Raw genomic sequence first — 24,399 nt, forward strand, 5'->3', positions numbered from 1 at the left:
CACGTTTTGGTATTTAGGGCATCTGATCTCAAAACAAGGACTACATTTGGATCCAGACAAAAGTCCCTCATGACTGCTTAATGCTGACAAATTACCTTTTGATTCCCCCATGGAAACGTAGGCGAACTCCTCTAACACAGATTTTTTATGGTTTACTGATGATTCCTATTTGAAAGATGAAAACTATGGTGCTGGGTATGCTATTACAACTCCTTCTGAAGTCCCTGAGGGAGCACCTGTATTTCAGCTATTATGTAAGCCCATACACCAGTTTATACATTATCCAAGGGCAAAAGCACCAACACTTGTACTGATAGCCGGTATGCCCCCTTGGGGCAGCTCATGACTTCACACTATTATGGAAACAAGGTGTCCTTACCTCCAATAAAATGCAAAATTAAAAACGTCTCATATGCCCAAAAGTTATCAGATGTCACATATTAGCCAGCTGCTCTAGCTGTTATTAACATTCCCGGGGATTCCAGATTCAATTCCTGGAGGCCAAAGGAAACCACCTCACTGACATTTCCACACAAAAAAATGCCACTCGAGGAAATCAACAGCTAAACCTCTGTCATGTTCCAAAGGGATATTTATCAGATGATATCTGATATCCAAAATGATATCCCAAATGATAATCAGAAAAATTAAAGAGACACCCAACACTGGCCAGAGGAAATAAGATATTAGATATCTAATTAATTGTTGGTCTGGTAAGTAACAACTCAGTCCTATGAGAACTTCTAAAATCTCCACTACTTAACACTGCATATGCATTAAACAATTGGTCTACTAATGAAACGAAAGCAATCATGAACGAATTTTGGTGGGGAATTAAGGCCACAAAAAGTGCCTACCTCACTTATCCATACTCTTCTATGTATAATCCAGGGACATCAGTTCATGCAAAGTGGTTTCATACACTTTCCTATAACTTTAGGCATGGTTTGCATACTTTCTCCCTGGTCTGAAGCTCTCTCCCATGTAGTCAGGCCAATTCTTTCACTGTCACTAAAATTCTGTTAGAGAAGATTATCCCAACCTCGAGAGCCCCCCTTGAACTTCACAGTGATCAGGGAACCAATTTCACCAGTCAGGCGCTTCCACAAGTCTGTGTGGTCTGTCTGGTTTTACAAAGGTCATGCTGCTTATCACACTGAAACCTGAGGGTGAGGCGAGCACACTAATGACACTATTAAGACTCAATAGGCAAGTGGAGCCTGGGGGGCTCAGTTGGTTAAGCGGCTGCCTTCAGGTGAGGTCATGAGGCCAGGGTCCTGAGATCGACATCGGCATCAGGCTCCTTGCTCAGCCGGAAGCCTGCTTCTTCCTCTGACTGCAGCTCCCCCTGCTTGTGCTCTGATAAATAAACAAAAATCTTAAAAAAAGAAAACAAAACAAAAAACCCTCAATAGGCAAAATTTGTAGAGACCTTCCAAATACCGTGGCTGGTAACACTGCCATCAGTCCTTCTAAATCTCAGATCCACCCTCTCTGGAACTCAGATTCTCACCCTTTGAGAGTCACAGGACAGCCAATGCACTTGCCCCGCCTCCTCTGACCCACAGCTGATAAAAGGAAATATACTTCAATAGTGCGAAGGCTAATGGCTTCTATTACAAGTGCTTTGGTAGAACAATCTTTCTCCAGTGCACTTCCAGAGAGACAATCAAGCATTACACCCTACAACGTGGAGATTTCATGTGTTGGAGAAGACAACTCCAGAAAGACCCTTCAAACTCACTGAGAAGGCCCTTTTCAGGAACTGCTAACTAACCCTTGGGTTGCCAAACTTCAGGGAAGAGACTCTCGGATACTCATTATACATCTCAAGAAAGTACCAAACCCTGATTCGTCCCACACACCCTCTGGTGAATGGAAAGTGCAGATTTCCCAAAACTGAAGGGGCCAACATCGGACCAGACAGCTTTCCCGAATGGTCCAGACTGAGCCAGTATACCTTTTTCTCACTGTTGCTTCAGCTCCCCGCTTTTGTGGAAACACCAGACCCTCGTCTGCACATCCCAAACCCTTGCAAAATGGGGAAATCTCTTCTTTTAATTATGGCCTTTCAGAAATAGCCTAATCATAATCACGTGAGAAATTAATTTTTTGACAGCTTGTTCTGAAGGAGTTATAAAAAGTTCAAAATTCACAAGTCTTCTTGTGAAATGTTAACTGACTCTGGATTCTCCTCCAAATTCACCATCTGTGACTTAGAAACCTTACTGGATGTAACACATCGGGTTACAAACAGTTTGAGATAAGAATAGTCTTTTAAAGGTCTTTGAAGCTTTGCCATTCTACAAAGAAATTCATTAGCTATTGCGTCGATTGTATCTGTACTGTATCTTCCCAAATCCAGGTGGCTAATTATTTCCACGTGTTTCTGCAATATTCACTATTCTGCACTCGTGGCTGCTATAAGCAGAGACTTCTAAGAGGGATACAGGACTCCTGGTCTGTAGTCACAGAGGGCCCCTATTCCTCTAAGCTGGAGTAACTGTCAATACTGGCTACTCTGAGATCTAGAGTCCTGGTTCAGAACCACCATACAATTTGGAATTGTCATGTTACTTCTGTTGTATCTGGTTGCCTGTCAAGATGCTTAAAAATAATGTAACCAGGGGCACCTGGGTGCCCAGTCTGTGAAGCAGCTGCCTTTGGCTCAGGTCATGATCCCAGTGTCCTGGAATCAAGGCCTGCATCGGGCTCCCTGCTCAGTGGGGAAGTCTGCTTCTTCCTCTCCCTCTGTCCCTCCCCCTGCTCAGGCTCTCTCTTGCTCTCTCTCAAATAAATAAATAAAATCTTTAAAAACAAAGTCAAGTACCCAATAAGGTGACGCTGGCTCAACACTCCAAGATGATCTCCACTTCCAACCTTGAGAAGATACAGACTTCAGAGGGGAAATGCCTGAAGGTTCTCCCTCAAATTCAGCTCTCACTCCCTCTCTGACAAATAAATAAAATCTTCAAAAAAAAATAAAGATTTTATGTATTTATTTATCAAAGAGAGAGAACACAAACAGAGGGAGCAGCGGGCGGAGGGAGAAGCAGGCTCCCTGCTGAGCAAGAAGCCCGCTGGGGTCCTCAACCCCAGGACCCTGGGATCATGACCCAAGACGAAGGAAGACGCTTAACCAACTGAGCCACCCAGACGTCCCTGGAAAACCTTATTCTTCATCGGCAATGCTTTCAAAGACAGACCTTGATCAAAAAAAGAAATGTAAATACTAACAAAAGGAAACAGGAGCTGAAAATGGCATCAGGAGCTCAGCAGTGGAAGTTCCCAGCCCCACCCCTCCTCCTTAGTTGCACACTCAGCAGGGAGAGACATACCGTGAAACACCACGTTAGCGACCACTCTGTCATTCCACCAGGAAGAAAGGGTTCCTCCTCACACAGCAACAGCCCAGCCAATGACAGTCACGACTCAGCCAATGAAAAGCCACTATATTTTGAACTTCCCAGTTTATTCCAACCAATGTTTTGTTCATAACAGCCCCTTCCAAGTCCCCTTTCTCTTACAGGAGAGCATTCCTCTCCTTTGTTCTCCACAATTGCCTATGGCATTATGTAGCTTCCTTGTCCTGAACTGCATTCTCTGCTATAAACCCATTTTTGCTGGTAAAATAATTGGCAGTTTATTTTTAAGGGTAACATGTCATTCATTACTCAACAGTCGTATCCTTACCCCAAAAAATGAAAAAATTATATAAAAATTAAACATTTGCACGTTAACAAATACACTTCAGTTCATCCATGGATGAAAGAGTCTTCAAAATGGAAACACCAGTGTTTCACTGAGGGGAGAAAATTACCCGTTAAACTTAGAAACCACTGCTAAGTGAGAACCTACACTATTTTCCCACCTCAATGTTTCCTTGCAAAACTAAGTAGAAATCTGCAAAACAGAGAATCACTTTAAGAATGAGCCACTGTAACTTTTTCACAATGTACGTAAATCAAACCATCAGGCAACATGTCTTAAGCTTATCAGTAATAGGTCAACTTTTCTCAGTAAAACTGGAGAATGAAGAATAAGCCATTGATGAAGACAACATATGCATCACGTTAATAACATTTCTTTCATGTCATGAATCTGGGGGAGTACTTATTATACAGTAATTTGCACCAGGCTTACCCATATTACTTACATTGTTTCTTTCAGTGCATTTTTCAAATGACTTTCAACATATCTTTTTAAATTAAAAAGCTTCCCTTATTTTTCATTTATAAGGTATCTATCCATTATATACTCTCATGTGGTTTTTTTAGGAGGGTGGGGCAAGTGAATTTTCCTACAATGTTTACATTCAACAGAATTCTCTCCAGTGTGAGTTCTTCCATGGCTTCCCATGGAAATGCATGGATGGCTTTCCCTGATTCTTTACGTTTATATGGTTTCTCCCCTGTGTGCACTCACATGTCCTCAAAAGACTGTGTGATCAAAAGACAGCTTCCACAACTTTCCCTATATTGAGAGTTTCTCTCTGGTATGAATTCCATGTATATGAACATCATAGGGAGTAAAGACTTTACCACATTGTTTGTGTTCATTAGTTTTCTCTCCAGTTATTTTGTGTATTCAAGAATAACTGGGCCTGAAGAATTTTCCACATTCCTTCCATTCACATGGCTACTCTCCATTATGAGTTCTTTCATGGTTTCGTAAAGAACTAGAACGAGTGAAGGCTTTACTACAGTGTTTACACTGATAGGGTTTCTCCCCAGTGTGAGTACGTTCATGGGTTCGCAATGAACTGGGACAATCGAAGGCCTTCCCACACTCCTTACACTTACAGGGTCCGTCTCCAGTGTGCTTGATCATGTGCCTTTGAACGTTAGAGAGAGTAATGAAGGCTTTCCCGCACTGCTTACATTCATAGGGTTTCTCTCCACTATGAGTTCTTTCGTGTTTTTGCATAGAACTGAGATAAATGAAGGCTTTCCCACACTGCTTACATTCATAGGGTTTCTCCCCGCTATGCGTTCTTTCATGTTTTTGCATAGAACTGAGATAAGTGAAGGCTTTCCCGCACTGCTTACATTCATACGGTTTCTCCCCAGTATGACTTCTTTCATGTTTTTGAAGGGAACAGGGAAAACTGAAGGCTTTACCACATTCCTTACATTCATGAGGTTTTTTCCTACTGTGACTTCTCTCATGATTTTGAAGGGACATGGAGGAACTGAAGGCTTTGCCACATTCCTTACATTCATATGGCTTTTCTCCACTGTGTATCTTTTCATGACATCGAAAGTTATTGGGACAATCGAAGACCTTCCCACACTCCTTACACTTGTAAGGTCCATCTCCGCTGTGCTTCATCACGTGTCTTTGAAATACGGTGAGAGGGCTCAAGGTATTCTCACATTCATTACATTCACAGGGTTCCTCTCCTGTGTGACTTCTTTCATGTTTCCGAAAATACTTTGGACAACTGAAGGACTTACCGCATATTTTACACTCATAGGATTTTTCTCCACTGTGTCTCCTTTCATGATTTCGAAAGTAGATTGGACAACTGTAGGTTTTACCACATATTTTACATTCATAGGGCTTCTCGCCCCTGTGTCTCTTTTCATGACTTCGAAAGGATCTGGGACAACTGAAGCCTTTGCCACACTGCTTACACTCATAGGGTTTCTCTCCAGTGTGAGTCTTTTCGTGTTTCCGGAAGTAATTTGGACAACTGAAGGCTTTCCCACACTTCTTGCATTCATAGGGCTTTTCTCCAGTGTGAGTTCTCTCATGGATTCGAATGTAACTGGCATAACTGAAGGCTTTCCCACACTGCTTACATTCATAAGGTTTCTCTCCAGTGTGAGTCCTTTCATGAATTCGACAGTAACTGAGACAACTCAGGGCTTTCCCACAGTGCTTACATCTGTAAGGCTGCTCTCCAGTGTGAGTTCGCTCATGTTTCTGAAAGTTGTGGCGATACCGGAAGGTTTCTCCACATTGTTTGCATTTGTAGGGTTTCTCTCCAGTGTGAATCCTTTCATGCTTTCGAATGGACTGGCAATGCTTGAAGGCCTTCCCACAGTGCTTGCATTTGTACGGTTTCTCTCCAGTGTGAGTCCTCACATGTACTCGAATGGATTGGCGATGCTTGAAGGATTTCCCACATTCCTTACATTTGTAAGGTTTCTCTTCATATTCCTGATACTCATACAGTTTGTGGCCAGTGTGAGAGATCATGTGCCTGCTAAAGGATGAATGATGCCTGAACACTTGTCCACAGAAACTGCATTTACGTAGCTTTATTCCAGTAGGAGTTTTCTTTATCTGCTTATGATTTGGATTCTGGCTGAAGGATTCTTCACACAGACCACCTTCTTTATTTTTACAGGGTCTCTTTACCACAGGCCTGCTATAAAAATGAGAAGCATGTTATTAATGGCTTCTTAATAATTTCATGTTTATTAAGTTATTTCAACGACATTCTTACCATTTGCAAAAAAAAATGTGTTTTTTGTGTTTTCTGATTGTTTGAAGGTGAGTACGTGCTAACCATTCTGCAAGGAATTGATCATAGCTATAATCAAAAGTGATAGTCATGAATAGGGTTTCTGAATACTGACTCCACATTATTATTTTTCAACATTGAACATCTATGTCATACTAGAAAAAAACTTTTGATGAAAATATCCTAAAAATAAATAAACTTGAAAATGGTCTTATTTATTTTATCTGCTTTTTTTTTAACATTATGACAAAGATTTTCTCATGGAACAACTGTTCTTTTTCTTTCTTTCTTTTTTTTTTTTTAATAAGTAGACTCCACACCCAACTTGGGGATTGAACTCACAACCCTGAGGATAAGAGTCACATGCTCTACCAGACTAAGCCAGCCAGGCGCCCCCAGAGACACTTTTCTTATGTGAGTGGGACTCACCTTAGATTTGTCTGATGATGTTCATATAGACTTTTACTGTTACGGTCTTCCCATTTTTCTCCTAAAATGCAGATCGGGAAAAATCATAAAAGAATATTAAAGTTTTTTAGATTCTAGGTCCATGATGAATAGTCACCATGGCTGATTTATTTACCAACATATTTCCTTTCCACATTTCACCTCTTGAAACAGCACTGATGGGCAACTCACACTGGTTCTCTAACGGACTCATAAGATTGTCGTCACCCTTACCTATTGAGGCCAGGTTCCTGAGGGTTTCCTGCATCACGTCTCTGTAGAGTTTCTTCTGGGATGGATTCAGAAGAGCCCACTCCTCCAGGGTGAAGTTCACAGTCACATCTTCCAAGGCCACTGGGTCCTAAAACATCCCACATATGTGTACAGGAGGATGGGTGAGACGGACAGCAGTGGCGATCTCAAGTCAATTTGTAAGAAATTCACAGAGGACTTTGATTTCTCAACATTTATTCTATGATGGGGTCATCAGACTCTTCCTCTCTGGCCATACTCACTTCCTCATAAATTTAACAGCATCATAAACACAGGAATTTATTGCTGCATTTTTATTGTTATCATTTCAAGTCTCCATGTCTCTCTACTGTCAGGGAACAGAACACCTTGGAGAAATGCTGTACAAATGAAAGAAATATTTCCATCTTAAGACCATCAATTTTTTGTGAAAAAAACTTTCATCTCCTTCTTAAATACCCACATCACACAGCACTCCATGAAGCACAGGGTCAGAAGTGCATGATCAAAATCAGGGGAAAAAATGGAACCCTTTTCTTCTATTCCCATCCCCAAACACGAGAAGCCAGGAGAATGCAAACTGTTACAAGATCCAGCTGGTCAAAATGTCCTGAAATTCTCCAGGCCATTACAAACAGTCACATCCAGCTGCATGAACAACAATATTTTCATAAAAGAGTGTAATTATAATTTGTTTGTATAATATTTATCACAGGATCAGTTTTACCTTCCGTGATCTGTCTCGCTTCACGGGCCAGGAAGATATTCTGAATATACAACTCAGACATGAGAAGGAAAGGTGTGACAACTTAGACATCCCCCAAATTCATACAGTCACGAGCCTCAGAGTTGCCTCCCACCAATTTTTAAGACACAAAGACACACATACTGATAAGATACCAGAAGAGATTTTCTGACAGAATCCTATCACTGTAACCAGGGCCTTGGTGACCTTGAGGAACACGTAAAGACACGGAATTTGCAAGGGGCTACACGTAATTGCATGATAGCACTGACGGTGAATTTGACATGATGAGAAACATACAGAGCTCAGCAGTGCTTTCCTCCCCAAAACCCCACCAAATCCTTTTTGTCTGATTTCTGTTGCAAGTGATTCCCAACCAGCCACTCTGGAGGCTCTCCCCCCTCCTTCACTCATTGCTGAGTTCCTCTGCCGGGAAGGCAGCAGGATAGCCCCATCCCCAGCACAGGAATTTCTCAGTGGATTAATTCCCCTAAATGCTGGTCCCTGAAAGAGATCAGTCATCCAATGATGTCCATGCCTAGGGAACAGAGAAAAGCTCCCTCCAGCAATTCTAATGCTAGAATTGACAGTCAGTAGAGTGACAGCAAACTAGGAACACCTCTTGTCGTGGGTCCCGGGAGTAAGGAGCTGCCTGGGTCAGCCCTAATAACTTTCCACAACGGAACCCTAAACCATGTTCATAAAAAGTCCTATTATCCAAAAGAGTGAACGTTAGCAGGCCTGAGATTCCTTACCCTTAGAAATCCTGGATGACAAAGTTCATCCTTTGCTGGTATCCGGGACTGGAATTTTGGGAGTGACCCCAACAACCCTAAAGGTAAGTGTGCCCCAGTGTGCCTAAAGCGCTAATGCAAACATTACGGTACATGAAACTCCTACCTTCCCTTTGAGAGTCTGTAATTTGTTACAGATTTGGCAAACAGTGTTGACATGACCAGCCCCCAACAAACTCTGCAAACACTGAGTGTCTACAAAGCTTCCCTAGTAGACAATAATTTACATGTGTATTCACAAGTCATGGCTTGAAGAACTGAGCCCATCCTATGTGATCACACTGAGATGACATTTCAGTTTGCTCCTAATTTACTCACACCAATTTCAGCACCAAAGTAGTCTAAAGTGTATTTAATGATCCTGTAGGAAAATGTAAAAATAGTTGCTTAATGTCACAGTAGAAGAAAGTGAACGGATGCCAACTGTTCTTAACAAGAATTCAGTGTCACCCAGATGTCGCCACTCCCAAATAGTATTTTTTTATAAAGATTTTATTTGTCAGAGAGAGAGAGAGAGAGAGAGAGAAAGGGGGAGAAAGCACAGGCAGGGGGAGTGGCAGGGCAGAGTGAAAAGCAGGTTCCCCACTGAGCAAGGAGCCTAACATGGGGCTCAATCCTGGGATCATGACCTGAGCCGAAGGCAGATGCTTAATCAACTGAGCCACCGAGGGGTCCCCCAAATAGTATTTTTATAAAATCCCATAATCCCTCCAGATACTTTAGCAGTCAACAAAAGTACTTCTCCAAGTCCAACAGATAGAACAAATGTCGAGAAATGGACAGTCTTTTGAAGAACAAGGTGGTGGTCTACCTAATACACTAGGATTTTTAAGCTATACTATTCCAGACAATACAGTACTAACTAGCAGAGTGATAAGCAGACAGAGAAGGGTAGGAAGTGCCTTCAACAGGCTGGTATTTAATATGAGAAGTCAGTCAAGGGCACAGCAGTCATTGAAGCAAAGTGGCAAATATCATGAACACTTGGTAAACGCGCAGGCATACACTGTTAATCACTTCCAAAAACTCACTGTAGTCCCCCCAACAGTCCATGGAAAACAGCCAATTCATTTTAGATTTAAATGTGCAAGATAAGGAACAGCTGGGTGGCCCAGCTGATTGGGAGTTTGCTTTCCGCTCCAGTGGTGATCCCAGGGTCCTGGGATCGAGTCCTACATCAGGATCCTTGCTCAGCAGGGAGACTGCTTCTCCCCCTGCTTGTGTGTTCTCTCTTCCTCCTTCTCTCAGTCTCTCTGACAAATAAATAAATAAAATCTTTAAAAAAAAAAGTGCAAGATAAAACTAGGAAACTTTTAGAATTCACAGATATTTTATTGACACAGGGATAGGGAGAATTTTCTCGTAAGAAAGAAAGTGAGCCATAAACTCAGAGACAGGCAAATTCTACTATATTAAAATTGAGATAATTAAAAGACAATCAAGGAAAAGTATCAGCAACACCTGCAATATAAAAGGTCAACTGGCAGAGTTAAAATGAACAGATGCATATTCGAAAGGAAAAAAGTCAAACATATTGAACAGAGGACGAAATACCATATATTAAAAAAGTCCATCACCTTGGTAATGAGATAAAAGGGAAAATAAAATGTCCAGCAGAGGGGTGCCCGGGTGGCTCAGTCAGTTAAATGGCTGCCTTCACCTTATGTCATGATCTCAGGGTCCTGGGATCAACCCCACATTGGCTCCCTGCTCAGCGGGGAGCCTGCTTCTCCCTCTCCCTCTGGTTGTACTCCCTCTCCCTCTGCTTCCCCTGCTTGTGCTCTCTCAGGCTCTCTCTCTCTCAAGTAAATGAATAAAATCTAAAAAAAACAACAACAACAACAACAACAAAGTCCAGTAGATCCCATTTCACAGTGATTAGAATAAAAATTTGTGAACAGAAAAAAAACTCATCAATTTAATAATCCCAAGTGCTGAAGACCACATGAATCGTAACTTGTTACTCAATAAACAATGCAAGAATGTAGGAGGGTCAAGTGATTCAATCCACTGCTATTTCCCCGAAGTTTGATCTGATCACTATATACAGCCTAAGAATTTTTCAACCATGTCCACAGACTTTTTTGTGCATTTGCACTGAGAGACTCATACAAGGATGGAATACGCTAATATCAAAAGATCTGGAGGATTTATCAATAGAAAAAGAAAGCAAACAGGATTGCAAAATATGCAGCATTTGATTCAGATTGTCTACACTGACAACACACACATGCCTAGAGGGTATGGAAGCATTCTTACTTCCATAATGCAAGTGTTCAGGGAGGGCAGCGCAGGGCAGGCCTCCCAAGCAGGTGGGAAATGCCTGAGAGAAAGGAAAGCAGCCCGGCCTGGGTTTGGGGGTGGGCTAGGGTGAGAGCTGGGGTACAGGGGCAGGGCCTTCTGTGGACTGAATCACTTGCCAAAACCAAAGGAAGAAACACCCAGGCTGTCTGGTCCCCTCATAGAGATGTGGGGCACGAGGGGAGGAAGGAGAGATGAGGGTTGAAAGCTGTCAGCAGTCAAACATCAAAAGAGGAGTCAGAGACTTCTGGTCTCTGGTTGGGCACGTAAGGAGCTTAGAAGCCGGCTTCCAGTCCTCAGAAGACAAAAGCCAAGAAACCTGAAATCAACAACTCTTCCACCACAGACCTGAGGTACCAGGGTAAAGCACTGTCTCCAAAATTAAAGACAAAAAAGTAGCCATTTAAAAATATGTCCAGAATATACTAAGCTTCTTAACAAGGCCTGACCTCAAAACAATCTATTTCACAAGGGTGTCACTGAAGCTATCGAGGAGCTGGCCAAGAGTTGCCTCATTATTATAAAAAAAAAAAAAAAGATACTATCACCCTTATCACTCAAGTAATTCCAAGGGCTTCAAGAGGTTTTTATTAGGAACTAAGGACAAAGATGACACACCTTTCTCCCTATAGCACAGAAGGTCAAGTCCAGGTACATAGGCTCACTGGAGATTGAGACCAAATCACTGTAGTGGAGAATGCTTCCCCTTCTGCCCACACACCTGCCTCTACACCAAATGGACTCTTGTTTAATACAAGTGCACTACCCTGAAAGAACTATATGTTTTTTGGTAAAATCAAGAAGAATGCAAGATGTCCCCTCTCACCAATCCTTTTTTTTTTTTTTAAAGATTTTATTTTTTATTTATTCGACAGAAATAGAGACAGCCAGCGAGAGAGGGAACACAAGCAGGGGGAGCGGGATAGGAAGAAGCAGGCTCATAGCGGAGGAGCCTGATGTGGGGCTCGATCCCATAACGCTGGGATCACGCCCTGAGCCGAAGGCAGACGCTTAACCGCTGTGCCACCCAGGCGCCCCCCCCTCACCAATCCTAGTCGACCTTGTACTAGAATTCTTAACTAATGCAATTAGACCCAAAAACAAAAACAAAAACAAAAAACAGAACAACAACAACAACAAAAAAAAACAGTATGCAGACTGGGAAGCAAGAAATAAAACTTTTTAAAAGTAAATAAAATAAAGCTGCTTTTGTGGGGCACCAGCGTGGCTCAGATGGTTAAGCGTCTGCCTTTGGCTTGGGCAGTGATCTCTGGGTCCTGGGATGGAGCCCCACACCAGGCTCCCGGCTCAGCAGGGAGCCTGCTTCTCCCTCTCCCCCTGTCTTTCCCCCTGCTCATGCTCTCTGTGTCTCTCTGTATCCCTGTCTCAAATGAATAAATAAAATCTTTAAAAATAAATAAATTAATTAATTAATTAATAAAACTTATTTTTGTGGCAAAAGACAAGACTGTCTATGGAGAAAATCTCTAAGAGTCCCAAGTGGCAAGAAAACCCCCCCCTTTTTTTTAAGATCTTATTTATTTGTCAGAGAGAGAAAGAAAAAACAAGCAGGGGGAGCCGCAGGCAGAAGGAGAAGCAGTCTCCCTGCTAAGGAGGGAGCCCAATGTGGGACTCGCTCCCAGGACCCTGGGATCACAACCTGAGCTGAAGGCAGATGGCTCAACCGAGCCACCCAGGTGTCCCAAAATAAGCCCTTTAAACTAGAGTTGACCCTTGAACAACTCAAGAGTTAGGGACACCAACCCTTGGTCTGTCCAGTATCTGGGTTTATCTTTTGATTGCCCAAAAACTACTAACAGCCGACTACTGACCAGGAGCCTTACTGACGACATGAAGTCGATTAGCATGTAACTTTATATTCTACGTACTATATAATATCATCTTGCACTAAAATAAGCTAGAGTAAACAAAGTCATAAAGAAAAATTTATTGAGAAAAAAATCTGCCAATAGGTAGGCCCAGCTGGGCTGGATCAGGCCCAGACAAAGGGGGTGCGGGGGGGGGGGGGCTAGTGGCTGTGGGGCTGGCCCCAGGATGGCCATGTTCCCCAGCCTGGGAGCTTCATCTCAGCAGCTGCCACAGATCAAGCCTGAGGGAGGTGACAGCAGGCTGGAGGCACCATACAGCGCCCCCCCCCTCGGGGCTACACCACAGGCCCACGCCCATCAGCCCTTGCGGCCATACCTGAGGGCTCCTGCATCCAGGAGAACCTGGGCCAGGTCACAGGAAGGTTCCCAGTTGGGCCTGGGAGGGGCCCAGGGACTGAAGAGGTCCCAGTGCAGCCCCAGAGCACAACTTGCTTACAGGATACAGTGGGTGTGGCACTGGGGTGGGCCTTCTTGTGCAGTGTTGAGCCTGCCTCTGGGCGAGTTCCCCCCTGTCAGCCCAGCCTCCTGACCACCCGCACCAAGCCCTCGACCCGGCCACCCAGTCACTACACGGTCCCAGGGTCCCCAGGGGCTGCTAGAACCCCGGCCGCCCTCCGCTGGTATTCAGAAGGCAGCAAGCACTACCCCTGAGTGCGGCGCTTCTGATTCAGTCCAGGGGAGACTGGTGTGGGCAGCTGTAAGTAAGTACCCTGTGGCTTCAGCTATCACCTCTTCAAAAAAAATTTTTAGGGGTGCCTGGGTGGCTCAGTCGGTTAAGCGGCCAACTCTGGATTTCTGCTCAGGTCATGATTTCAGGGTGGTGAGAACAAGCCCCGCATCAGGATATGTGCTAAGCAGGGAATCAGAGCCTGCTTGAGATTCTCACCCTCTCCTTCTGCCCCTCCCCCTGCTTGTGTGCACACACTCTCTCTCTAAAATAAATCAATATTAAAAAAAAAAAACCACGTTCAAGGGTCAACTGCACCAAGAGAGTAAGCGAAGTCTGAAGGACAAAACATTAATATATAAAAGTCAATTACTTTCTATAGATCCACACAAGAATACAGAATCAATCTTTGAGAAAGGACCAAAGGCAATGCAATTCAACAGTAAATATAGTCTTTACAACAACAAATAGTGCAGGAAGAACTACACAACCATAAGTGTAAAAAAAATCTATACGAAGATTTTACACCTTTCACAAAAATTTAATAAAAATGGGTCACGACTTAGTATAAAATATAAAACGACAAAACTCCTAAAACGTAACGTAGGAGAAAATCTAGGGCATCTTGGTGATTATCTTTTGGACACAACAGTGAAAGCAAGATCCAAGAAAGAAAAAAAATAAAATTTTTGTTTTCATTAAAATGAAAAACTCCTGGGGCGCCTGGGTGGCACAGCGGTTGAGCGTCTGCCTTCGGCTCAGGGCGTGATCCCGGTGTTATGGGATCGAGCCCCACATCAGGCTCCTCCGCTATGAGCCTGCTTCTTCCTCTCCCACTCCCCCTGCTTGTGTTCCCTCTCTCGCTGGCTGTCTCTATCTCTGTCAAATAAATAAATAAAATCTTTNAAAATCTTTAAAAAAAAATAAAAAATAAAAAAAAAATAAAAAGAGTCATGTTTAAAAAAAAAAAAATGAAAAACTCCTGCTCAGAGAAAAGACTGTTAAGAAGATGAAAACACAAGACACGAACTGGCAGAAAATCTTTGTAAATCACTTACCTAATAAAGGGCTGGTATCTAAAACATCCAAAGAACTCTTTAAATTCAACAAAAGACAAACAACCCAATTAAAAACGGAACTGATCTGAACATGCACTTCGGTGATGATATGGAAATGGTCAAGAAGCACATGAAAACAATCTGAAAATCCAGTCATTGGGAAATTGCACAGAAAAGAAAGCGTTGTCCCCGGGCTCATGGTGTAAACACGACAGCTGTTTTTTGGTTGGCTGGTTGTAATGCAAGTGCCTGAATTAAGCACTGACCGCTCTGAGACATTCACTTCAAAGATGGCCATTTTACCATTTCAAACACACACACTCCCAGGCACCCCCCCACCCCCAGATAAAGAACAAGCTGCTGCCCAGCGAGGGGAGGGAGGGCGGGCTTTGTTGTAAACATCTTGATGGATTTCAATAACTATTTAGGCCACTTGCTTTTTCTCCTCCTGCCCTTTAAATTCCCACTCTTGGGTTTGAAATTCACCAAGCAAAAGAAAGCTCATGAAACCCTAGGCGCCCAACCTCACCCCAATAAAAGCAGATCCCAAGCCCCTTGCCTGCCCCCAGGTGGGCTGTGTATTTAACAGGTTCTCTAAGTAATAAATCCGTTTTGAGTGCTGCGAAGTGTCTTGCAATCCTAAGAACCACAAGGGCCAGTCCAACCACAACACTGGGGATTTGAAAGGCTGGGATCCACACAAAACAGCTGGCGTAGTTGGCCGGATTGCCATGACTGCCCTCGCAATTTATTAAGAGAAATGCCCTTTATCTGCAACTTGCTTACTAAGCACCTACCTCGGGGAGCTTCAGCCATCTGGGAGGGGCGTCTGTCACACTGCCAGTGCTCTCACACACTGCCCCAGTTGTGCGCTGCACCGGTGGGATCCAACCCAAAAGGTCATAGCTGCCACACTCATCAAAGGATCTCCCCAGAGTAGCGTGACTGAGGCCTTCTGTTCTAATGAGACAATTAGGGCACTAACTCTAAAGGCCTTAATTGACTATGAATATGCATAAGGGTCCTCCACACCTCAAGCCCAGGAGAGCTAAGGTGGGTGAACTGAATCAAAATACTATTGTCACATCCCAAGGAGAAGCTCCAGGCTAAAGGCAGGAGGAAAGTACTGTCTATGTGAGCAGTTCATGAGAACTCCACCTGTAACCACCGAGTCAGTGGGTCATGCCGGGACCCCATGTCCTAACCCAGAAGAGGGCAAACAGTCTTGCCCACAGAAACCAATGGCACCATGAGAGGAAAAACAGAACAGACCCTATGCTGTCTGTGTCTCTACACTCACTACACTCACTGCTGTGGTTCTTCATCCCCGGGACCAGATAGTATGTAGCTAGAATATAATGGACAAATATAAATGTCATCCAACATCTGGTAGGAGCACGAACTCCCTGATAAATGCAAAAGCCCAGGGACACTTCCTGGGTGTTTTTCAATGCCATGCATACCAACATGCCAACACTCCCATCCTATGTTTTAGAGGCCTATGAGCTTTTCTCAAAGACCCTGTGCATATCATACCGGTGGAGGCCGACCTCAAGCCAGAAGTCTCTTGGGACACCCTGGAGAGGAAAACTGCTAGCTATGAGGGCTCCCAGTGACGTCATCCCAAAGGGTCTGGTACCACCACACCAGATTACAGTAACAGGAGAAAATCTAGAAGTAGAAACGGAGATTGAAAACTATACCTTAACTAAAATTCAAACCTTTCTTTTAGATTTTATGCAGCAGGAAGGAGAGAGGGGAATTAACTGGCTAATTACGCGTTTTTGATTATTTGGAATGGGCTCTGAATTCTTACCCACAGCTGCCAAAATACATCAACTGGCTGGTACCTCCAAAGCCTCTAAAATCCATTAAGTTTTTAAAGATCCATCTGGGCTACATGCTTCTTTCCACTGATACACCACAGATCCTAAGCTCCATCAGCTTCCACCCCACTCGATGGGGCAGAACCAAGAATCACGCCTCACAAGCAATCCCGTCACCAAAGGAATCCCCTGTGAGGATTATCAAGGCCTCTGATGAGGAGAAAGAGGGAAAGGGGAAGGCAAAGGCTCCCAGAGCCACCAATATTCATACCAGAGACCTTCTCCAAACTTGGTATGTGTTGCCTCGCTCCGGGCCCATCCTGACACCACAGCGACCACAGCTAACGCTCACAGTGAATGGAAAACATTAAGATGAGCTTTACTACTTCCTCAAATGGAGGCCCCATTTGACCCTGAGTCCAGAGAATTATTCCTTGCAGGGCGCTCCCTCTAATTACAGGATGGCACTACTACATTTTTTTTTTTGAAGATTTTATTTATTATTTGACAGACAGAAAGAGCACAAGCAAGGGGAGTGGCAGGCAGGAGAGCGAGAAGCAGGCTCCCCGCTGAGCAAGGAGCCCAATGCAAGGAGCCCAATTCGGGGCTGGATCCCAGGACCCTGGGATCATGACCTGGGCTGAACACAGCCACTTAACCAACTGAAGTCACCCAGGCGCCCCAGCACTACTACATTTTAAATGGAACTGTGAAAACCACCCAAAATGCACTAAACCCTTAGGAGAAAACTTGCATTTTCTTTCCCTGTCCCTTGAAGATGTAAATCTTACCGTGCCTTTGAAATGTTAACACCCCAGCAGGTAACTAAAACTGCCCAGCATCGTTTGCAGCCAGAAGACAGACACAGACGGACAGAGGACATTAATTAGGCTTATCGGGTATGTTAAATTACATGGGAAGCACCTTCAAGTCAGTGATGATCAACTTACTGAGGTCACAAGGTATAGGTCAATGTTATTAAAGTAAGCGTTCTAGAAATTACATGAAATTCCTAAAAATCTGCCATGCCCCGCTATAATGTGATCTCCTGTAATTCTAGTTATCTTGGAATGTTATGTGCCACAGAAATAAACAAATTTTCTTGGCAACTGCATTATAATGAACTCTCATCAGATCTTTAACCACGGCCATTTTTAAGTCTTTGTCACTTACGGACAGTTGTTTTATTCTGATGCTTTTGCAAAAGTGTTTCATCCTCAGAGATATTCATGGAAAGAACTCTGACCGAAGTACTCTAGAATACATGTTTCTGGTAACTTTCAGATCATTCCACTGAACTGGGTAAGAATCTACAGTGCTCTAGGAAAAACTGGATCAGAAAATCTACTAACCAAAGAGCAAGAATTCATTACGTCGGACTGAGTGAACTGGTAAGGGTGATTATAATTTTTATGACTTTTGTTTAAAATACTGGGATTTTTAAATCTTTTGTTTTCTAGACATAAGGAAACCCTTCCTCTTAAATATACCTTTGGGAACAAAAAAGAAACAATCACCTTTTCTCCCTACCTGATCCCTCCAGAATTCAGAAACTTTTAGTGAGTATTCATATTGTCACAACAGTATGGTTAATTTACATAAAATCAGTCTAGTCTTCTTGTAAAAAGACACAATTGGAAACACTGATTACGTTACCAATGCTTTGACTGAAAAGTCATGTTTAACAGAGACACACATACATAGACTCAGGTATGACCAGACAGCTTTAAGGAACTAAGGCTGACTTTATGGAGCCAATAAAGCCCCGTGGAAAAATCAGGCCCAGTACCTTACAGGGATCCCAGCAGCCTTAGCAGGTGCATAGGGAAGGTCACTTCCCGGCAGGTGCAGGAACTTCTATTTTTGAGGACCCCGAGAAGAGAGGAATTAACCCCAATCCATATGTGTTGCATGCAGGCAGTTTGATAGGTTAAGTCCTAAGCTTGGCTTCCTAGCCACAAGAGATTTTTAAAAGTCCAACCTGAGATTCCTTTGAAAAGTTCCAACAAAGCAGATTTTAGACATTTAGGCGCCTGGGTGGCTCAGGTCATGATCTCGGGGTCCTGGGTTCAAGCCCTGTGTGGGGCTCCCCTGCTCATCGGAGAGCCTGCCCATCCCTCTGTCCCTCCCCACCCAGCTCAAGTGCTCACTCCTGCTCTCTCTCTTAAATAAATAAAATCTTTTTAAAAAGACATTTTATATGGTCAATCACTATTCTTATTGCACTTATGTAAATATCAGACCAAATTTATTAAAACTAGGCTTAATTTGCAAACAAATTAGTTTACTATGGTTATCTCTGATAGCAATGGGGGTGACTACACAGAAAAATTAGGTCATTAATACACCTTTATAGATATTAGATTCTAGTTATATTCATTGACTTTGAGGTTTTGTTGTTTACCTATGAACTGAACTGGATTCTAAATTCTTCTTGTTTCCTCCAACATCCGGCTACAACTCTCCAAACTAATGTTTCCAATTTTTCTCCCATTCTTCTGAGTTGGAATCACTGAGAACTAAAACTGCCCTTTTCCCAAAAGCACGAAAGCTAATGTGGGACAATCTTATACAAACTTGAGGGAAACCACTACAACAGCTCATATACGTATGGTCAATCTCCATGCCAGTGTTGTGTGGGCCACTCAGAAAGATCACAAAACACTCAAATTGCAAAGCAGGAAAATCTATCAGATTGTCCCTGCCTGCCCTCCCACTGTCTAAAGATGCTTCAATGCCAACATCAAGAAGCATCTTGACTGGCTGCCTTCAGAACTCAGAAACTGGGATTATAACCGGCTCCAATCATTAACCACTTTTTCTTTTGTTTCCACAGAAACACCTCTTACTAACCTGCAGCAAATACTTGTACCATTCAGGCCTAACGCTGGGAGCCCCCCTGCGTCACTGCCTCCTGAAACGAGACACACCCTTTACCTGAACTGATCCATTCTCAGGAGGAAGAAACTAGATCAACAAGTTATGGAGCTAATCTACCAACTCAGGACGGGTTCAAACCTACTTACACCACATGGCCCATGGTGTTAAAATATTCCACAATATTACCCAATTCTTTGAAAAGGATTTCCAGGGACCCTGAGATCACTGACTTAGTTTTATTGTGGGGGCTCTTCAAGCTTGGCAAGAAGGTTTTGGACTGGACTTCAGACTACTGCTTGTTCAATTATTACATATTTGCTACTACAATCCTACGTAGAGGTGTATTTTCTGGGTTTGGACAAACCCCACCCCTGACTTGTAGCACATCAGCTAACCAGGCGGTTAGTTAAGGTCCTCACCATAGACTCTGCGGCCTCCGCATCACAGGATGGATTGTAATGCAAACCAGGACAGTTTGGGGTTTTTTTTTTCTTTTTTGTAATGCAAGTGCCTGACCCAAGCTTTGATTGCTGAGGCATTCACTTCAAAGAGGCACCCACTTCAAAGACAGTATCTAGAATAAACACATTGCCAGCCACATGACTAGATAAAGAACCAAAACACCTCCTTTGTTTTAGAGATCTTGGTTGATTATGGTAACTGACCATTCGGCCACTCGTTTTGTTTTGTTTTTTTCTCTTGTGATTTAAATTCCTGCTCTTAAGTTTTAAATTCACCAATAATGAGGAAGCAGTGAAACCACAGCACCCCCCCCCCATAAACTAAGAACGCAAGCCTGTGTGCTGCCTCTCTCTACTGGGGACACTGATGTGTAGCCCTGGAGTGCTGTATAATTTCCAGATCCTCTAGGTTATACAAACTTTTTTTCAAAGTTTCCTGGTGGTTATTGCTGAAGGGAGTCTTACAGGAATAATAGGAACCACAAGGACCAGTCCAACCACAACAATTGGTACAGACAGGCTGAGACGAGCACAAATTATAGGCAAATGGGGATGCCTGGCTGGCTCCGTTGGTAGAGCACATTAACTCTTGATCTTGAGGTTGTGAGTTCGAGCCCAACGCTGGGGGTAGAGTTTACTTTAAAAAAACAAACAAAATAAACACAGGCAAATGGATAAACAATCACCGGTAAATTCATTGGATGATACATTCTTCAGTTATAAAAAGAGATGCGATTACAAAGCCAAGAACACAGGGAGAAACCTTAAAATCATATTCCTAAGTGAAAGATGCCAATATAACAAGGATACACACTGTTATGATTCCAAGCATGACATTCTGGAAAAGACAAGACACTAAAAGATCCTTGGTTGCCAGGGAATGAACGGAGCGGGAGGGAGGAGCACATGAGATTTTTAGGACAATGAAAATATTCTGTATATTACAGAAATAATGAAAATGTCTTTACGTATTAGCTGAAGACCTGAGACTGTATGAGTCAACCCGAACGTGAACTACTTCGAAGTTTGCTCATCAAATTTAACAAATGCACCAAAGTTAATACAAGACATAAAATATATAAAGGGGCACCTGGCTGGCTCAGCTGAAAGAGCATGCGACTCTTGATCCCTGGGTCATGAGTTCAAGCCCCACACTGGGTGTAGAGATAACCAAAAAAATAAAATAAACATTTTTTTTAATGCTGTAAAAAAAAAAAAGTGTGTGTGTGTGTGTGCGAGACAGTGTTCAGAAAGAGGGATTATATGGGAAGTCTCTGCACTTTCTGATCAAGTTTTTGGTAAACATAACTGCTCTTTAAAAAGAAGTCTACAAGGCAAAAAAAGATGAAGACAGATGCATTAATATTCTTCCCTGGTGACAGAAACAGAACATCTTTCATTTAATTAATCTGAACTCATTTCAATAACCCACTATGATATTTTTGAGGCCTGCATCCAGAGGCTTAGAAGAGAGGAGAAACTTCCACTCAAAGCCTTGTTCTACAGCCCAGCTTTACAAATGCTGAGAAGGCATGAAAAGCAGCAACTCTGTCTGAGCGCCAACACGTACAAATGCGGCGCTGTCATCCCTGAACTCTATGAACTCCCACTTATTTTCACTCACAGACGCCCAAGCAGCTCCCCAGGGAGCCTAAGGGTCCTGGAAAGGGGGGTCTCCTCCAGCACCATGGCACCTCATTTTTTTCACAGTGTAACCTCAGGACATGCACATACACAAACTAATCTAAAAATGAAAAAAAGACTTAACATGTTAAGATGAACCGAAACACTGTTCATCTCACATCTTGACATTCCTTGACTAAACAGATGACAAATTCTACTTGGTTTCCCTAATTTTCTAGCTCTCCCCACATTCTCTCTCTCAATCAACTGACAGTTGAGGAGCCCAAGTGCTGAGGGAAACCAGAGCCCTCTGCTGCACGATTTGATCAGGAAAGGAATCCAGGAAACAAACACCGGACTCAGCACTGAGGAGCAGCCTGCTTCCCCCAGGACGGAAGGAAAGTCACATTCAGAAGGTTCCACATTCTAGACTCTCCTGGTGGGGACAGAAGCCCTGGAGTGGGTCAGTCCCTGGGGAGGGAGGGCAGGGACACCTGAGCAGCCACAGGCGTGAACTCTGGGAGCCCCGCACACCCTCCCCCTCCCCAGGGCACAATGGAACCGCTCCCTCCCTCAGGCTTCCATTCCATTCTCCCAGGTGAGGAAACTCTCAGCAGGATTCAGTTCAAGCTTCTGACCCAAACAACCTCCCATTGTCTGATCCTAATCCAGAAGACAGAACCCCTGACTCACAGACTTTCTCAATGTACATCATTTATACTCTGAGCACACCTACAGGGCTACAACTTCCAAAAGGCATCACAGCCTCATCACTCCGCCCAGCCACTGATCCAAGTGCTATCCCAGGCCCAAGAGTCCGTAGCTTCTCCCAGAATAAAGGGCTCATTCCACGGTGGGTGTGAGCAAGTAGGACACCTGCTGGGAGAAGGCCCAGAACAACTGGGCCTTCAAGTATCTGCCTTGGCAGGCTTAAGAGGGTCTCAGTTTAAGGGGCACCTGGCTGACTCAGTCCACAGAGCACGCACCCCTTGATCTTGGGGGTCAGAAGTTCAAGCCCCACGTTGGGTACAGAGTTTACCTTAAAAAAAAAAAAGGATCTAATAAGGGGGTCTTAGCTTAGAGACACTGACCTCAGGCTTCTGCTTCCCCCTGAAAATGGGCTGGAAACCACGGGTATTTTAAATCACATGAACCCACAGTTTGAAGGCTCCAGCAAAATCACTCAGACCCAGGGTTTATGTGGAAAAGTGGGAAGAAAATTGTAAAGCACTCTGCTAGTTCAACAAAACCCCAAGTAATTCTTGCATTCCTGGCGGGGAAAAAATTCTTGCATTAATTATTGCATTAATTATTTCCATGGCAAGTAACTGTTTTATAAACTCTTAATCATACTGAACACTTCTGGTCTGCAAATCTTAAGCCCTGAAAATCCATTTGAACTCACCCAAAATAAGAGACCTCAGAGTTATTACTCGCTATGCTGTGAGGAAAAAAGGGAAACAAGAATTTTTAACACACGCGATGTAGTACCGGCGTATTTTTCTGAAATTACGTTTCTTGCCTCTTTGGAAATACTTCATACCGTGTTTCAAGCTCTACCGAGTACACGAAGTTTTACACATTGAAAAACTAGGACTAAAATTAAGTGAATAAATCTTTTAAAAGTGACTTACTCAGAGAGGGGCAGCGCTGACCTGGAACTGGGCTGACAGGACAGAACACCCGGGAAAGTCTCAAAGAGGCACCGCCACCCAAAGTACTTCCCACAGGATGTCTGTGCCCAGGAAAGATCCCGGGGGGAGAGGCACAAGGATTTCATACAAAAGTAGTTCCAGGTGATTATTCTCGGCATTTCTCTCAAGTAAAATATCCACACACGAAGAAAAAACAGCCATTCACTGACTGTGGCTAAATAATGAACAACTAACATATTGGGTCTGTTTGAAATACACCCATGGGATCAATGGTTGACAATGATGGTGTGAACTGGAAAAGGAAAGCTGGCGTTAGGGAAGGCGGGAAGGAGCTGGAAAAGTAGGTATTTAGTGCCTGCCCAAGGGAGAGCTGAGCTGGGGAGAGGAAGGGGAGGCAGGGTCAGAGGTTTCAGACCTTGCTTCCCAAACATCTGGACCTCTCAGGAAGAAACGGGCCCCCAGTGGGGGAAAAGAAGGGACTGGAGACCCGACAGACCACAGCTCCTCCCACGCACAAACCAGAACGAGTCACGACGGTCCCCTGACGACCCTCCCCGCGGTCACCGCTCCGTCGGAGGAGACGCGGCTGCGGGAGCAGAGCTGCCCTGACGATCCAGGGCCGAAGTCGCCGCGCACAGGACAGGGCACCCCGGACGCCAGGGTTCCCGCTGCCGGCCCAGCACCCAAGCCGCGCACCGGAGGTGACCGAGGTCCCAGCGGCGCCACCGACCGACTCGGGTCCGCAGACTCCAGAGATGACCGCGGGGGTCCCGCCACAGCCGGTTCCGGCCGGTTATAACCGGCCCCTCAGCGCCCTTCTCTGCACCCCACGAGGCACGCTCACCATTTCTAGGATTCCTGGGTCCCCCGGCGGCCCTCCTTAGAATACGCCGCACCGCAAGGCTCACAGCGCGAAATGAAACGGCGGCAGAGCAACGTGGCACCTTTAAATACAGGCGACCCGCGATCCCCAGAGAGGCTGGAAAAAGCAGCGACGTCCGGGGTGGTTGCGGAGCGTCGCCCCACCCACCGCTTCGCCGCCGCCACCCCTGATTGGACAGTTCGCGAGGCCTCGCCCCCTCACGCCTGAGTGACAGCGGGGCCCGAGGTTAGGTGTCTGAGCCTAACGGCGGCCAGGAGGCGCCCTGTCAGGAACATGTGCGTTGTAACGTAGGGCTGCTAGTCCACTCCTAGAAGTCTGATCCTTCTTTGCAAACACAGACACTTACAAGTGACTCTCCAGACGCAATAATGAGTCTAGCTTCATTTTGGTCTTTGTTGAACAACCGGAGTCTGACCTGGCGCTTCTGGCAAAAAGGTGCACAGGCG

At 44.2% G+C, this 24,399-nt stretch overlaps 1 protein-coding gene across 2 annotated transcripts; it reads right to left on the reverse strand.

Moving 5' to 3' along the window:
• Positions 1–3,455: 3,455 nt before the first annotated feature.
• LOC100479034 (zinc finger protein 709-like) lies at positions 3,456–24,058 on the reverse strand. Of its 2 annotated transcripts, none has more exons than XM_034657829.1 (4): positions 23,915–24,058; positions 7,154–7,280; positions 6,902–6,962; positions 3,456–6,373 (listed from the first exon to the last, which is right to left on the reverse strand). In XM_034657829.1, the coding sequence occupies exons 1-4, from the start codon at positions 23,915–23,917 to the stop codon at positions 4,639–4,641; spliced, it is 1,926 nt and encodes a 641-aa protein (XP_034513720.1). In that variant the 5' UTR covers positions 23,918–24,058; the 3' UTR covers positions 3,456–4,638. The 2 variants fall into 2 exon arrangements, with proteins under 2 accessions (XP_034513720.1, XP_011215647.1); XM_011217345.3 differs by having other exon boundaries at positions 3,456–6,376.
• Positions 24,059–24,399: the final 341 nt, after the last annotated feature.

The sequence above is a fragment of the Ailuropoda melanoleuca genome, chromosome 4 (assembly GCF_002007445.2).
Source record: "Ailuropoda melanoleuca isolate Jingjing chromosome 4, ASM200744v2, whole genome shotgun sequence".
NCBI lineage: Eukaryota > Metazoa > Chordata > Mammalia > Carnivora > Ursidae > Ailuropoda > Ailuropoda melanoleuca.